At 49.9% G+C, this 15452-nt stretch overlaps 1 protein-coding gene across 1 annotated transcript; it reads right to left on the bottom strand.

The window, feature by feature from the left end:
* Window positions 1-1638: 1638 nt before the first annotated feature.
* GPR83 (G protein-coupled receptor 83) lies at window positions 1639-14882 on the bottom strand. Its single transcript, XM_019737557.2, has 4 exons — window positions 13897-14882; window positions 9412-9537; window positions 7008-7141; window positions 1639-4387 (listed from the first exon to the last, which is right to left on the bottom strand). The coding sequence occupies exons 1-4, from the start codon at window positions 14278-14280 to the stop codon at window positions 3763-3765; spliced, it is 1269 nt and encodes a 422-aa protein (XP_019593116.1). The 5' UTR covers window positions 14281-14882; the 3' UTR covers window positions 1639-3762.
* Window positions 14883-15452: the final 570 nt, after the last annotated feature.

The raw sequence follows: 15452 nt of genomic DNA, 5'->3' as shown, positions 1-15452 counted from the left end.
AAGAATGGTGGGATAAGTATGTTCGAAGTGAAGGGGAGAGAGATTAGTGGCGATGTGTATTTTACTATCATTTTTTTGAAATGTAAACATCCACTGTATTTTTTTATTACACCTCGCAACTGTTTCATTTTTGAAAATGCATCCAGCATTGCGTGTGTCTTATTTGTTCCTCCCCTAACTACTCTTTGAAATGAGAGAGAATGGCAGGTGGGAGTGTGTGTGGAGGGGGAATAGTGGTGGGAGTGGGGGAGGGGACAGGTATACAGAGGGGCCCAAGCAACATGCTGGCAACCTGATCCCACAGCACTAGACACATCTTCTACCATGCTTCTATCAGCCTGACATGCTGTGACAAGCATAGTTCCCCAGTGGATGCTCAAGTCCCCTCGTCTTCCCAGATTCCCCCTTGGCCCTGATACTCTGGCATGGCTTCCATTACCCTAGAGCCTGGATCTTGCACAGCTGCTCAAAGGCTCGGGAGGCACACCACGACCAGCTTGGAGCCAGGAGAGTTTAGAGTTCTGCTGTGCTTTTTGAGGACCCTGAGGTCCAGGCTGACTGAGACGCTGTTTTGTTTGCCTTGGCAACCTGCTATGGCCAGTGAAGCAAGGCACCAGCAATCTGGGAGTCACTTAGGGCTTGTTTGGAAGTTGCTTCTCACCAGAACTGAGCTCACAAGGCAGCATGAGATCCTGCCTGCAATAGAACGGAGGAATTGCCACGGAGCTGCAAGAGGACTTGAGGCCCACCTCGTCAAGCAGTTTCCAAAGCAGGTAACTCAAGCACTGGTTTTTAGGGCAGTTACCAGGTCTTACCCAAAAGAGTATCTCATAATCAAGGAAATCTGTAAAACATTAGAGTCAAAACATATTCTTTTCTACATGCCTTTTTAGAACCTAATTGCCAAGAGGTTAGCCTTTTCCCAATTTTGCTGTGTGATCGTTAGCTGACCCTCAGTTTCCTCATCTGCAATGTAGAAATAATAATGCCCACCTCGGAGAATTGCTGTGAGGGTGAATGAGATCATCGGTGCAGACGTGTTCAGCATGTATCTCCTATAGTAGCTGTCTGCAAATTTTAGTTTCCTTCTACTTCACTTTTTCTTTTAAAATTTCTCCTAGGCTCAGTAAATCACTCGTAAGTACAACCTTGTGTGAAATTATTTGAAACTGATTTCCTGGGCTCTGGATGGCATCAGGGTAATTTGTATGCAATGAAGTCTCCCCAGCTCACCTGGTAGGACAGGGGGACGCCAGGCCCCATGGGGCAGAAATCCTGGTAAACACAGGAACGTGGCACCCACCACACACTGCGTGCGAGTGGGAGACCTGCTCTCGAGGCTTGAGTGGCAGCTTTACCTCCTCCTGAATCATCATGGAACAGATGGAATCCTGGGATAAAATACACAGCACAGATTCATAACCACAAGAGAGGGGACGTGGCAGCTGGCTCAGCAGAAGAAGCACTAGACCAAGAGTCAGAGGTTTTCAAACGACTATCTACCCTCTCAGTGTTTGCACTTCCTGTAAAATGCAGGTGTGTGGGCAGGTGATCTCCATGCTCTCTTCGTCTAATCCATGTCGATCCCCATTTTAAAGGTTACCACCTGTGGCCTAATCACAAGTCCAAGAAGCACAGTCCATGCACCCAAAATTAATTTATTGAGACTGGAGCAATTTACAATAAAGAACTCGTTACAGCACATTGGAAAAACTCAAGTTTCACATTCACAAAGATAAATCACTGTTTGCTCTGAGGCAACATGGGCGGGGGACAGACAAGGTACTAGGGGGAGACACAGACCTAATGGGCCATCAGTGAGTCCTCCCCAGAGAAAGACCTTCTCTGTGACTCAGCAGTATTTCTAGATGCCCCCACAGAGGGGCAAAGTGAAGCTTTCCCTGTGATTCTAGAGCAAGACAAACTTTCTGTAGCCCTGCTGCCTTTTTCTTTCTGGTTCATAGAATTTCTATGACAGCCTTAAGATGAAACCATTAGCTACTTCGCAACACCATGGAGACAACAGGCACAGACATGGGAGACACTTGGCCAGAAAAATCCATCTGGGGATCCCTATGGGCTCAGAAGGTTCGCTCTGGCCCATCAAAGTCAGTTTTTTACCCACTCTTCAGAAGACAATTTTTCAAACTTTACATCTTGAAAATTTTCAAAGATCCTCACAGAGAGAATCGTACAATAAAGCCCCATGGTTCATTATAGGGAAGCAAATGATCTACGTTTGTTTCAATGAACAGCCAAGAGATCTAAGTGAATCTTGGACAAACCCCTTCTCCCCGAACCTCAGTTTTCCACTCAGCTCCATATCCATGCTTTGCTTTCGGGATCTATCTGGTGCTAGAAAGAAACCTAAAACCAGTGTGAGAGTGGCAATTGTTTATGGCTGGTAAATTAAGCTCTATTCTGCCTGATGTGTCTTTCTTCTGGATGACACAGTGAGTCTCTCAGGACCAGTTGGAAGGTGATGAAAACGCTCAGTCTCTGGAATGAGATTTCTCTGGCAGGTTGAGTCCTTCAGGACTACAACGATACCACCGGCTTCTGTAAGTGACACGTGAGCCACCAGCATGATGCTAACTGACAGTGAAGCAGCCTTCTTATTCAGACAACACAGAGAAAGAGAATGGCCTGTCTAGACAGCTTGAGAGGGTGAGGTGTCTAAACAACGATTTCCAGCATGTTCGAAAACCTCCTCCTTCATCTCCTGTGAAAGCAAGGCAATGTTTTACTGCCTCTTGTTCTGTGTGATTGCAGGAGAGACGGAATTATGCCAGTTGGATGAGTTTTGTTCCTGGATCATGACAAAGGCCGCCATCTCCGGAGAGGTACTTCCCACTGCTGACTACAAGATGAAGGCAGTGTATCAGTTCTGTGACAGTCTTCTCCCTGGGTTCCTCTATCACCTCTTCTTCCAGCTCTTCTAATGGACACTATTCCTGGGAGAGGGGCTCAGAAGTTCTCTGCTATACCCCTGTTTCTTGCTTATCTCTACAAGGGAAAGTGTAATTCGGGATGAAATGAAAAGCACATGTACATATGTGCATACACACACACGTTGCAAATAAATGCACAGCATGTCAACAGAACTTATTACAAGTTCATAGGAGAAGGAGGTGATTTTTATTTTCTTCTTTGTGCTTTTCTGAATTTTCCAAAGTTTTAACAATAATTTTTCTTTAAGGAACCAAATTGGTCCTTTCTTGTCATATACCAGGCCAAGCCACCAAGGAATTGTGATTCATCCTGGTCCAATGACTTCAGAAAGCGAAGCATAAAAACATCTGTGTCCGCTCCAGCTCGCTAACCTTCTACTCAAGCAGAGCTCAGTGCAGCTGGTCAGCCACACCCACCGTATAACTCGGGTGTGCTTTATGGCTGCTCAGCGGTAGGGAGGCTGGTAAAGCAGCTGCCTGACAGTTTGAGGCAGTTTGCTGACTCAGCCTCCATCGGGGCTGAAACTGTGCTGTTCTCTGGCTCAGGGAACCAGGGTGATATGCCTCACAGCATTTCTTAGACAGGAATTCATTAACATGTGTCTAGTTGGTAGGTACCTTTTAGTTTTCACATCAAATGCGGCGAGGAGGGTGGGCAGCTTCCTAGGAACTCAAGAGTCTTATGGCTTCTGCAGGAACTTATTTCCAGCATGATGAAGGTCATGTATGAGAGGACAGGCTCTGTCCTCAGGCCCTCTCCCAACCTCAGCTGGAGACAGAGCCCCCTTCCCCTGCCTCTTCCCACCCTCCTCTAACTCATCGCCACAATGGACTCCACAGACGAAAGGTCTGTCTTCCCAGACTGGAGCTGGGAGGAAGGCAGGAGATGGTTGGCTAGCGGAGCCCTCTGGCCATGGCCCTTCTCTGTCCAAGCCACCCTGAAGGAGGGGACAGGAGAGGGTGGCCGTTCCTCTGAAGGCTTGGGTGGCCTTTGGAACATGCGCAGTAACGCCTTCAGCTCAACCCTGAAGTTCTCATTAAGCCAGCAGTAGATAAAGGGGTTGTAGCAAGTGCTGCTCATGGCAAACCAATGGAAGGCAAAGTAGAGGGCATTGTTGGTGTGGATGACCTTGCTGGACAGGAGGAGGACGTAGCAGTTGAGGGGGAACCAGCAGAGGGCAAAGAGGACCACCACCAGCATCAGCATCTTGATTGTCGTCTTCTTCTTGTGCCGCAGGGTCAGGTACTGCTCCGTGGTCACATCGCCAATCATGTTGCACAGCCACAGCTTTTTGGCCACTCGGGCATAAGCCACAGACATGATGAGGAGGGGCAGGATATAAAGGAGGATGAAGGTGGCCAAGTCCAGGTACTTCCAGAAGAGGTCCGCGGGCTCAGGGAAGTCTGGCAGGCACAATGAGCGGACAATGTCCTCACTGGGGACAAGGGGAGAGAGAAACAGAGACAGAAACGCAGAGACAGAGAGAAGGAGGGTGTGCGGGTTAGTCTGGGAAGGTCTCCTCCCAACAAGCACTGGCCTCTCCCTCCACTGGGTTCCTGGTACCTTGTCCTGGTACCAGCACTTCTGATGCTGCAGCCTAATTATCTGATTACGTTGCTGGCTCTCCCACTAGCCTGGGAGTTCTATAAAATAAGGAATTCACCTGGATCTCTGTGTCCTCTTAACCTTGTGTTATTCCTAGCCCATAACAGAGACCCAACAAATATCTGTTCAATGAATAAATGCAACCCTGGTGTTCCTTGTCTTAGAAACTGGGAGCACCATATATTCAGGAAAACCTGGAATTCCCACCACACTACCGTGTTTCCCCGAAAATAAGACGTAATGGGAAAATAAGCCGTAGCATGATTTTTCAGCATGGCATCCCCTGAACATAAGCCCTATGCGTCTTTTGGAGCAAAAATTAATATAAGACCAGGTCTTCTTTTTGGGAAAACACGGTACCTACTCCCATTGCAGAGAGGAACCAAGGAACGGGGCAAACACTTGATGGGTCTTGAGAATATGAGTGGCAACGCCTGAACTAACATGACTTCAGCCATTCACATAACAGGTATTTATTTTCTATGCAACGTACTCAGTCCTCTTGAAGCTTTTCAGGGATATCTGTGTGTGTTGGGAAACCCAGAGTTGGTGTGTTAACTTAAAAACATGCAGATTACAACCTGCTGAGAGAGGAGGGGCAAGCCACCCACCGCTGGCCGAAGGGACTGTCCAAGCTCCCACTGTCGGGAAGTGAAAACCCCCAGGGCCGGTTCAACACATTCACATAAAGGAAGTAGAGCCACGAGATCCATTCCTTACAAATCCCAGAAAAGAGGTACAATGAACCAGGGAAAGGCAGTCCAACATCCTGGGTCAGGAGCGAGCAGGGGACAGAGCCGGTAGCAAGCACATATTACTTATAAGGTGGTTGAGGCGGCGGTTACTAATTTTTCATGGGCTCAACTCTGAGGGATCATTTTAAAAGGTGCCCCCAAGAAAAGCAAGGTAGGAACTTGTCGCGGGAATCCTAAACTCGGGTTCTTATTTCAATGTCCAGACTCAGTGTGAGCAGGGATGTTAGATTGTAAAATGCCTAGGCAGGAACCCAAAACGACAGTTTTCTCATCATACCGTGTGGCTCGTCGCTCTTGTTACACGTGCTGGCGGTCATCACTAGTGCAAGAATGAGAGAACTCTCTGCTTTTCTTAGCAGGAAAAAAAAAAAGCCTTCCATATGTGAAGGCAGATGGGAGTCTAAGAGCTGGGGGTTTTGGGTATGTGATTCATTCCAGTGTCTTAGAATTTGGGAGGAAACCTTTACAAATCAGTTGAAATTGGCTTCCAGAGCTTGTTCTCTTGACTCTGTTTACGTCACAGGAGTGTGTATTAGTGTTTGTTTCAGATGGGGCAGCACATGGCTATTGCAGGACACACCAGCAGTGCACCCCCAGAACCCCTCTGATCCTTTTTACAGTCTGGAGTGCCAGGCCCCCAGCTTCTGCCTGCCCTGAAAGAAATAGCTGGCACCTGTACACACGACTATGCTGGGGCTGCTGAAGACACTTCCTACAGATCCACTAAGAGCCACAAGTGGCTGGGAGTCTCCCGGGGGGAGGCCTGGAATATGAAAACCTAGCTCCAGGTACCTCAAGGCTGGCACACTGTTATCAATTTGCTGCAGAGCCCCCCCCCCCTAAGCAGCAGGATGCAGCTTCCCCCCAAATCGCACCCTCCCTTCTTCCTGCCTTCCCAGTCCCTTACCCATTTCTCCTGGGAGCACTGTCTTTAAAAATCACGGGCCTATGTACCTTCCTTTATCTCAGGGTCTGTCTCTAAGGAACTTCATCTAAAACAACTATGAACTGATGAAAATCACGCCAAACTCATTTTATTCATTCATTCAGAAAATATGAATGGAGGGCTTGTTATGTGAGGACAATAAGTTAGGTGCTGGGGACACCAAGGTAGCAAAATCAGAAATGGGGCCAGCTCTCTCCAGCCTTACAGTCTGGCGGGGGAGACCACCTTTATGAACTACTAGCACACATATGAGTGCTTACATTTAAAAGCAAAAAAGCTGAGTGCTTTGAAAGAAATGGACGTTCTGTGAGGGTATATGACAAAGAAACCTGAACGGGAGGTGGGGGCGGGGGTAGGGCATCTGCCTCAGACACACAAATACATGCATGTCTCGTCTGCAGGTTGTGTGAAAGAATTTAAACACCATTTTCAACACGGCCTGGGTGATTTCAAAGCTCAGTCTCTGAGAGCATATTCCCCCAGCGACAGAAGCTGATCAATACTGCCTGGGTCTTGCAGACATACTGGACAGAGAACAAGGAGGGAGCTAACGTTGTTGAAAAGAAAGATGAGAAAAAGGAGAAAAAATGCAGAGGACAGGCACTCGCCTGGAAGCAGCAGAATGAGAGAGGCAGAGAATGGCTCCGTGAGGCCGGTGCTGCTAACTAACTCTGAGATTCAGGGGGCTCTCATTCCCCTCTGTCAAGGTCCTCTGTGTCCCCAGGCTACTCCCTCCCGGTTAATCTCACCTGTACTTGAAGGTAAATAATTTCTGGCAGATAGCGTGCGGGAGTGAGAAGAAGGTAGCCATGACCCAGATGACCGCGATGTAGATGACACCTTTGGTGATGGAGATCCGGGGTTTCAACGGATGCATAACGACCTGGAAAATAACCAAACTTTGCATCACTGGCTGAATGGGGACGTTTTGAAGCAAATGAGAAATCCAGCTGACACAGCTCACTCATCCCAATATGACAGGTAAGTCCTATTGATAAAGTCAAGCGCCCATTAATTCATCACTGAGCCCCTGAGCAGCACCAACCCCAAGACCACCCCCAGGGGTAGAGAAAGGGTGTCATCTGGACTCAGAGACTCCAGGCAGTTCAAATGCCTCCTGCATGTCATACATGGCAGGACAAGGGTACAGCGAGAGGGAGGGGTGAGAGATGGGGTGTGCTTTCAGGACACCCACAGCCCCACAGCAGGGCTGGCAGAGGAACAAGCCATGGCCAGCGTAGGGTCTGATCCCAGCTCCCATGATTCTGGACCCCTAGGTTACAAAGGGCTCCGAGAGGGTTTGAGGGAGACAGACAGACGTGGAGAGGAGACTCACCACTTATCACGGGAAGCTGTGTTCACGTTTGTTTGGGGGTTCACAACACAGTTTATGAAAGCCATTACTAAAATTGCAGTGGGGCCTGGCTTTCCCATACCTATCATAAAGCCAGTGTTGTAGGCGTTGGGCTGAAAAGTGTCTTGGAATTAATTGCTACTGTAAGCAATTCCTCAGAATGTTTAAATAAAGACTTAGGACTTGAACTCATTTTAAGATCAGAATCATTATTTCCTGAAAAAGGCAGTTTGGGATTAGTGAGTTCCAGGGTTGGGGGAGAGGTAAGAGCTGCCACCTCCTCAGGACACATCCCGTGACACTGGACCTTCTGGCTGTGGACTCGCAAGTTTTTCTCCTCATTTTCCAGGTCTTACAGGAGGAAATGACTGGGTTTTAGAAGCTGCCCAGCACGTTCTCTACTCTGGACTTGGCCATGTTTGTCCCTCCAGCTCCTTCGTTGTTCAGGTTGTTGAAGGGGGTGGACGCCTGAGTCACAGGCCCCAGACGCCTTTACGTGTTCTCACTTTGGGTGTATGCCACAGCCACATGGTCCACGTGGGCAAGATTTCCACCCTGTCCTCAGAGCCACCTTTGGCCCAAGGGGCAACTCACAGTTAGCTGTGTGAAGTGGGGGCAAGCAGAGGCCAGCAAGGGTAATCCAGAGTCCCTCTTGCTGAACTAGGGGAAAAAGTTAAGAGGAGGCAGGAAATATCTGTGTGCAATGTTTTCACACTTTGTGCCAAAGCACCTGCGATATAAATTCCAAAATGATGGCATTTGAGAGATAAAGAGATCTCAGAGTCTGCCAAGTCCAATTCCCTATCAGATGCATGAATCTCCCCTAAAACACCCCTGTGAGACCTTGCTTAAATATGGCTGGTGACATAAGACTTATTACCTACCTCTCCAGGCAGCTTTGTGCACCTTCCGACACTTCTATGAGAAAATTCTTCCTCGTATTGAGCTGCATCTTTGAATCTGCATCTTTGAAGCCTCCTATCCCTTGACCCTTGCTGCACCTCTTGGAGCTACTCAATAAATTCTACCTTTGTCCCAGTGGCTCTTATGAGATTGGCCTTGAGTCTTCTCAGAGCAGGGTGGACTAGTGATCAGAGCACGGGCTTGGAGCCAGACAAACCTGTGTCCTAATCCTAGCTCAACCATTCACCAGGCATGCGATCTTGAGAAAGCTCTGTGGGCACTTTATTAGCTTCCATCCCTTGATTCCACACACACCCAAGGATTCAGCACGGATTCACTGAGTTGGCACCACGAGGTACCTGCCGTGGGGACGTTCGCCTCCAGGATGGGCTCCCTCAGGCCCTCTTCCGTTCCCTTCACCGCATCTACCGATGTGTGTCCGATGGGGCAGGACACTGGACAGAGCCTTCCGGCCCCACCCCGAGGCCTGCTCCTGCCGCCTGGACTCCCTGACTTGTTTTCCTCCTCAACAGCGTGGGCCAGAGAAGACCCATTCCCCCAGTCAGGAGCCTTGTCTCTGACTTGTAATTATTTGCCACTCTCTTTTCATCTGTGATTTTTCCCAGGTCTGCTTGTCTATCCCGAAAACAAGCTCATTCGTTTCTGAGACACAAAATGCTAACTAGCCGTGAATCTTCATTGGGACAACACACTGGAATAATTTTTTTGTAGCTCCTCCTCCAAAGGGTTGAATATGCCTGATTTGTACGGGTCAATAGGAAGACGAATACGCTCATTGAAAAATGGGCTAAAACACTGTGTTGAGCGCCCCCACAGCCCCTCTGGAAAACAAAGCCAGAGAGGGAAGGGCAGGGTGCTGGTGCAGGTACCCTCACCTGGTGGCGGTCCACAGCAATGGCCGTCAGTGTCAGCGCTGAGACGTGCAGGGAGCAGTACTGGGCAAAGCGGCTGACGTGGCACATGCCTTTCCCGAACACCCATGTGCTATTCACAAAGCGGACCTAAAAAACGAGCCCACAGTCAAGAGATGAACCTTGACGCTGACACCCCACCTCCAACCCAACCCCCGCAGTCTCTGAGGAACATCCGCCAGAAGGCCTCTTCTGGCTCCTTCCTTCTTCCTCTCCTCACTGCTGTACTGTGGATCACACATGATTTTCTCTAGCGTGACTCATGCTCAATCATTCAGTCCAACAAACCCTGATGGTGCTACTGGAGCCAGGCTCTGTGAGGTGCCAGGAGAGCGTGGGGAGGACATGGGCTTTGGAGTTGGACTTCCCACCTCTAGTGGTTTCTAGCTGTGTGACCTTGGGCAAGGTGTGTAACCTTTCTGAAACTGTTTCCTCGTTGCTTAAAAATCTCTACCATGTAGGCTGACCGTAAGGATGAAGTGTTTTAACTATAAAGGGTGGGACACAATGTGTGGCAGATTGTTAGAAAGATATTATTAGAAATAAATAGTAGCTATTTTTGTGGTAATAATAAAATTAATTCTTGGCCCCTATTAGCTCAGAATAATTGGGGACATACATCTGAAAAGTTGCAACATAGCATGTGGGTTGTGTTCACGAATGTTGGATAAGCAAGCTTTGCAATATGTAGTTTGGGAAGGAGACCCAGGGGCCTGGAGAGGTGTGGGCAGGGGCAGGGGTGGGGGATGCAGGGAGGGAGAGAAGACAAGCTCCCGGACAGTGTGGAGCTTTAGGAGCAGGCCTAGGTCTCGTCCCACATCATCCAGGGCTATCTGCTCGCTCAATCAGTGCTTGAGCAGCTCCTGTGAGGAATGTCCCACACCTGAGAGGGTTCAGGCTCTGACTCTGATCAAGAAGCTTCCAGTCGGGACAGAGGAGGACTCGGGTATCTTGGACACAAGGCAGAAAGTATTCGAAAGTCCAGAAAGTCCAGAAAGTCCAGACAAAGGGTACTGGGGCCACCAGGTGGTGTGGGAGTGGGCGAAGGGAGGGAGAGAGAGAGAGAGAGAGAGAGAGAGAGAGAGAATAGAGAAAAATAGAGCAAGTCAGCCTGACAGAAAGAATATTGTATTTTACAGCACAATATTTGCCACTTAGAGCTGTCACCTTGGGCAAGGCATGTAGGCCATATGAGCCTCACTTTCCTCATCTGTAAAACGGGCTACCCCTTTCACATGGTTGTTACAGAAATCAAAGCAGAGATTCCACAATTAAAGTAGGTACAACAGTGCTTAGCCCATAGCAAGTACTTAACACGGCTAACTACCATTATTATAACATGAGACATTTGCAATGAGCTTTAAAGAACAGGTAGGATTTGCACATGTATTTGAACAATATATTATAGTGCCAATCTATTATACTTGGCACGGGGTCAGAAATCTCAGGACCTGTTTGGGGAATAAGGAGTGGAATGGTTTGGCTGGAGTGTGGAAGAGTCATGAGGGACACGTCCGGCCAGATCGTGAAATTGGGACCGCAGACCATGGACTTCACTCTGTTCGCAGTAAGCAGGGAGGAGCCACTTGAGGCTCCTGAGCAGCCCAGTAACCTTGCAGAGCAAGCAATCTTGAGCTACGCCTACTTCTCACCTCCCATATTCAGTGAGTTACCAAAGCCAACCACGGCTACCTCTAAATGGTTTTCCACCCCTTCCGTCGTCTTCAGTCCCAAGACCATGGCCCTAGTGGAGTGTCCCACCATCTCTCACCCGCACCATTACAGCCTCCTGGTAGCGTGCCTTGTCCTCCAGGGTCGTGCCTTGTAACTCAGCCCTGACACTGCTGACAGTACTTTCCTTAACCATATTGTCACCTTCCTGCTTAGAGTCGTCATGGTCCTGAGGACAGAGCCAGATGTCTTATGAGTAGCCAGGCCCATTTACAATGTGGCCCCAGCCTGCCTGTGGGGCCCACCTCTGCTTCTCCCCTGCCCTGCTGGCCTCTCCAACGTGCTTCCTGTCTCCACTGCTCCAGCTACTCAATGCTCCCTCAACACACCATGGGCTCTGACGCCCCTTGTCTTTCTTCTCCCAGGTCCCTGTCTGCACTGAGCATTCTTCACGACCTGGGAAATTCCTACTCATCCTGGCCCCTTTGAAATGTCACGTTCTTTGTTAGGTCCTGGGAGGTCTCCTTTGATCCTCTCCTGGGACCCCCGCAGGTCAGAATGAATGACTCCCTCAGAATGAATGACTCTCAGAATGAATGACTCTCTCGTTGGGAGATGAATCCACCGCACTCTGTGTATGTTCCTACCATGGGAACTGTAAGTAATTATTCACTTTTCTCCCAATGACCAGAGCTGGATTTCATGCTGATGCAGTGGGTACAGAGACCAGGGAAGAAGGCTACTGTCACTAACCAGCCTTAGAAGACCCTCCCCTCAACCCTTTCACTCTCCCTGGTTGCCAGCACCTTGGAAGCTCTGACAGGAGTTTGAATCAGGGCAGTTGCATGGCTCAGGGTGACGGTCAAGCTGCTTTGCATCGACCTGGAAGGGGTGCCGGGTTCTCAGGGCCTTGACATCCACTCTCACAGGAGAGCCTCAGGGGCAGGGGTTGTCAGCTCTCAGCTGCAGCCTGGCCTGTGGTCTGTGGTCTCCTTTCCCACGTACCCGCGTGTCTGCTGCAGATCTAGTTGTGCATCCTACTCTGGGCAGCAGCACACTGCCATGCCCAGGGACCCTCCAAGGCCCATCCTGGGTGGTCCAGCCCCACCCCAACATTGCAGATTGTCAGGTTAGAAGCTGGGGCGGGGAGTCAAGAGGAGTCAGAGATGCACTCTCTTGTGCTTCAAGGAGCAAGGGGGAGAGTGTTTATGTGTGGGGGGGGCGGGGGGAGTATTTGGAAGTCCTTTGTACTCGGCTATTGCTCTGAGGATCCTGAGTGGCAGGAATCCTTTAGACACAGACTGGGATGAGAATAGGAAAAGCCTATACTTTGGAGTAGTGGAAGCTTAACACATTCCAAGAGTGCCCCCTGCCCCCACTCCCGAGTTGGATGGCTTAGTGGTCAGACCTCTGGGTCAGGGGAAGTAATTCTCATCTGGCTCTGCTAATTAATTACTAGCCAAGTGACCTTGGAGAAGGGATTAAATATCTCTGTGCCTTAGTTTCCTCATCTGCAAAATGCGAGTAATGTTCTCATAAGTGAGGACCAGAGAGAAAATGTAGTTTTAAAATGTACCAGAGACAGAGAGAAAATGAGACAGAGAGACATGAACAGATAGACCTTTGGTAATAACTCAAATAACAAGAAGGTTATTCCACAGATTGAAAAAGAAAAGTAGTTCATGCTACAAAACCCTAAGATTTAGCTGTCATGATTGCTCAGTCATAGCTCTCTTAGTCTCAAATCATCCATGAGTGCCACACTCTCACATCATGGAGGGACAGACGTGACATCACTAATGCCAGGCAGCCAAGGCTTGGGGAGGAGGTTCCCGCTCCCCATGTGCACATGCCCCCGGCCTGCCCGGGCTCTGGGGCCCAAGCCCACCTCACCCTCACCTCTTCCGAAACACAGATCATGCACAGCCTTACTGCAAAGCACAGAAAAGAAATGCAATTTAAGTAAGTGGCTGAGGAAAATGCACTTAAGCTTCCAGGAACTATTAGCAGTTGTTCAATATTTCAGCTGTGACACAAAGCAGTATCCCATTGCGGGGGAGGGCATTTAATGGGCTGCACTCCTGTGTGTGTGTGTGTGTGGGGGGGGACCTAACAATCTCCGCTAACATTTCAGGCATCTTTGATCATCTTTGAGGAGACTAATTATCAAACAAGCTCATACTCAGTGACATTTAACAGGAAATAGTCATTTGTTCACTTGCTACATGCACTCAAATCATTGACCCCGATGCTACTAGCTGTAGAAGCTCCAGCTTAGAAGGTGAGAGAGGGAGGGAGGAACAGAAGGGAGGGAAGGAAAGAGAGTGGGAGGGAGGGAGGGAGAGAGAAGAAAAAAAACACCACAGAGAGACAGACAAGAAGAGTCAGAGAAAAATAAGGAGAGAGATAGAGACAGGCAAACAGAGGCGCGTTAAGACAGAAACACAGAGAAGAAAAAAGATAAAGACAGAGAAGAGAGACAGATTTCTTAGAAACACAAGCAGAATGACAGAGAGACAGAGATTGACAAAAAGACTAAGCGGAAAAAAGACAGAAGAGAGAATTGAGTTTGAGAAACTAGAGATGAGGGGACACGAGAGAAAAAAGACTAAGAAAGACGAAGACAGGAAGACAGGTGGGAAAGGGAAGCAGACAGACAGAATGAGGAGAGAAACAGTGGAGGGGGTGCGTGGGAAGGACGGAGCGGACGACGCGGGGAGAGAAGTGCGAGCCAGGAGCCGGAGGCAGAGCAGGGAGCCGGTCCCGCGCCGGCCTTACCAAAGTGAACGGGGTGTTGAGGAGCGTGATCATGAGGTCCGCGACGGCCAGGTTAACGATGAAGAGGCTGGTGGCCGAGTGCATTCGCTGGTTCTTGAAGACGACGTGACAGACCAGGACGTTGCCAAAGAGCGAGAAGATGATGATGAAGGAGTAAGCCACAATGAGCAGGGCTTTCACGGTGGGGTTCTGGGACTCGGCCCCGTAGCGCCGCCGGCCCACAAAGTTCTGCCAGTCGGAGAAGGTGTAGTTGTTCCAGAAGAAGTGCGAGGCGTTGGGCACGGCCAGGGTCACCGCCAGGCCTGGCTTATCCTCCCGGCCCTCGGGGCGCTCCGTGGCTCGCACCAAGGGGAGGAGGACGAGCAGCATCCAGTGCTGGACCATTTTGCAGGAGCCACGGCGCCCGGGACCCTGCCGTCCCGACGTCCCCGCTGGACTGCGGGCGGGCGGGCGCGCGTGGGGAGAGGCGCGCGGGGCTGTCCAGGGAGGGACCCCGGGGCCTCTGAGCGCCCGGCCGAGCGCCTGCTAGCCGCGCGGGCCTCCAGCCCACGATCTGCACGGTTGGGGCTAGTGCCGCACTTTTATGTCCCTGCGCCCCCGGGGCTGCGAGCCAGCGCCTCCGCCGATTGGGCAGCGCAGCGTCTCTGGCGGCGACAGTGACGAGCTCCCGCTCAGCCAGCTCCGCGGCTGCTCCCCCACCGAAAGCGCGCTCCCACTCGAGGACTAAAACTCCCGCAGGGCGTCCAAGGCTGGTTCCCTAACGTACCCTCGTCTGTTCCAGCTCTGCTTAGGCCTCGTTCTTGTAAAGGGAGCAGGCGAAAGACGCCCCGGGTGCGAGTTGGGATTGTGTGGGGCACACTGCCTGCTCCAGGGGCTCCCTGTCAGCAACAGGGATAAATTCCACTGGTTTCCCTCTAAGCTTCAGCCCTGGCAGGATTCCAGTATTGAGCTGGATCCCTGAGTTCTGGCGGTTCCGGAGTCAAGGCGAACCATGAAATAGATGCTTGGGTTTTTCCCAGATCCCTTTAATGACCAGATTGCAGACTCTTTAGGTTTTGTTTTCTTCCACCCACTTGGACCTAATGTGGGAAGCTTTGTTTTCCAAGGAAACTCTACAAAGCAGGAAACTCTTTTGACAGGATCAAAGAATCCAAAGAGATACATAGTTATGTTGCCCACTGTTTGGCTAACAATGAATTTTCTGCCATGGAAGGTTTTGAAGCTGTAGTCAGGGATACATGCTTTTTTGTTGTTTGTTTGTTTTTTTTGTTCCCCACCTGCTTTTCCAGGAAATCTTGGTATCTCTTGCTCACCCGTTTTCACTCCCAGTGTGAGGGCTCTTCTAGTCCTTCCTGCCCAGCCACCCGCCCACCTAATGCTGGATCATGGTCAAATCCCAGCTTTATCGCTTCCTGCCTGTGAAATCCTGGACACATCATTTAGCTTTTCTGGCCTTGGTGAAAAGCTTTCCTTTTCCTATGTGTGCGGTTTTCCGTCCCCTGTATGGATCTTCCATCACATTTCTCTCTGGTGCTAGAATGCAATAATTGGTTGAC

The sequence above is a fragment of the Rhinolophus sinicus genome, linkage group LG06 (assembly GCF_036562045.2).
Source record: "Rhinolophus sinicus isolate RSC01 linkage group LG06, ASM3656204v1, whole genome shotgun sequence".
In the NCBI taxonomy this organism is placed as follows: Eukaryota; Metazoa; Chordata; class Mammalia; order Chiroptera; family Rhinolophidae; genus Rhinolophus; species Rhinolophus sinicus.
Note: the sequence above shows the minus strand (reverse complement) of the source record. Positions and strands in the feature narration are given on the sequence as shown.

What these genes read in the sequence shown, in the direction of transcription:
- GPR83 (XM_019737557.2), bottom strand. Translation starts at nt 14,280, where the DNA reads ATGGTCCAGCACTGGATGCTGCTCGTCCTCCTCCCCTTGGTGCGAGCC. An exon ending in TTGCTGTGGACCGCCACCAG is followed by an intron (nt 7,142 to 9,411) that starts GTGAGGGTACCT and finishes GTTATTTTCCAG; the next exon opens with GTCGTTATGCATCCGTTGAA. An exon ending in TTATTTACCTTCAAGTACAG is followed by an intron (nt 4,388 to 7,007) that starts GTGAGATTAACC and finishes CCTTGTCCCCAG; the next exon opens with TGAGGACATTGTCCGCTCAT.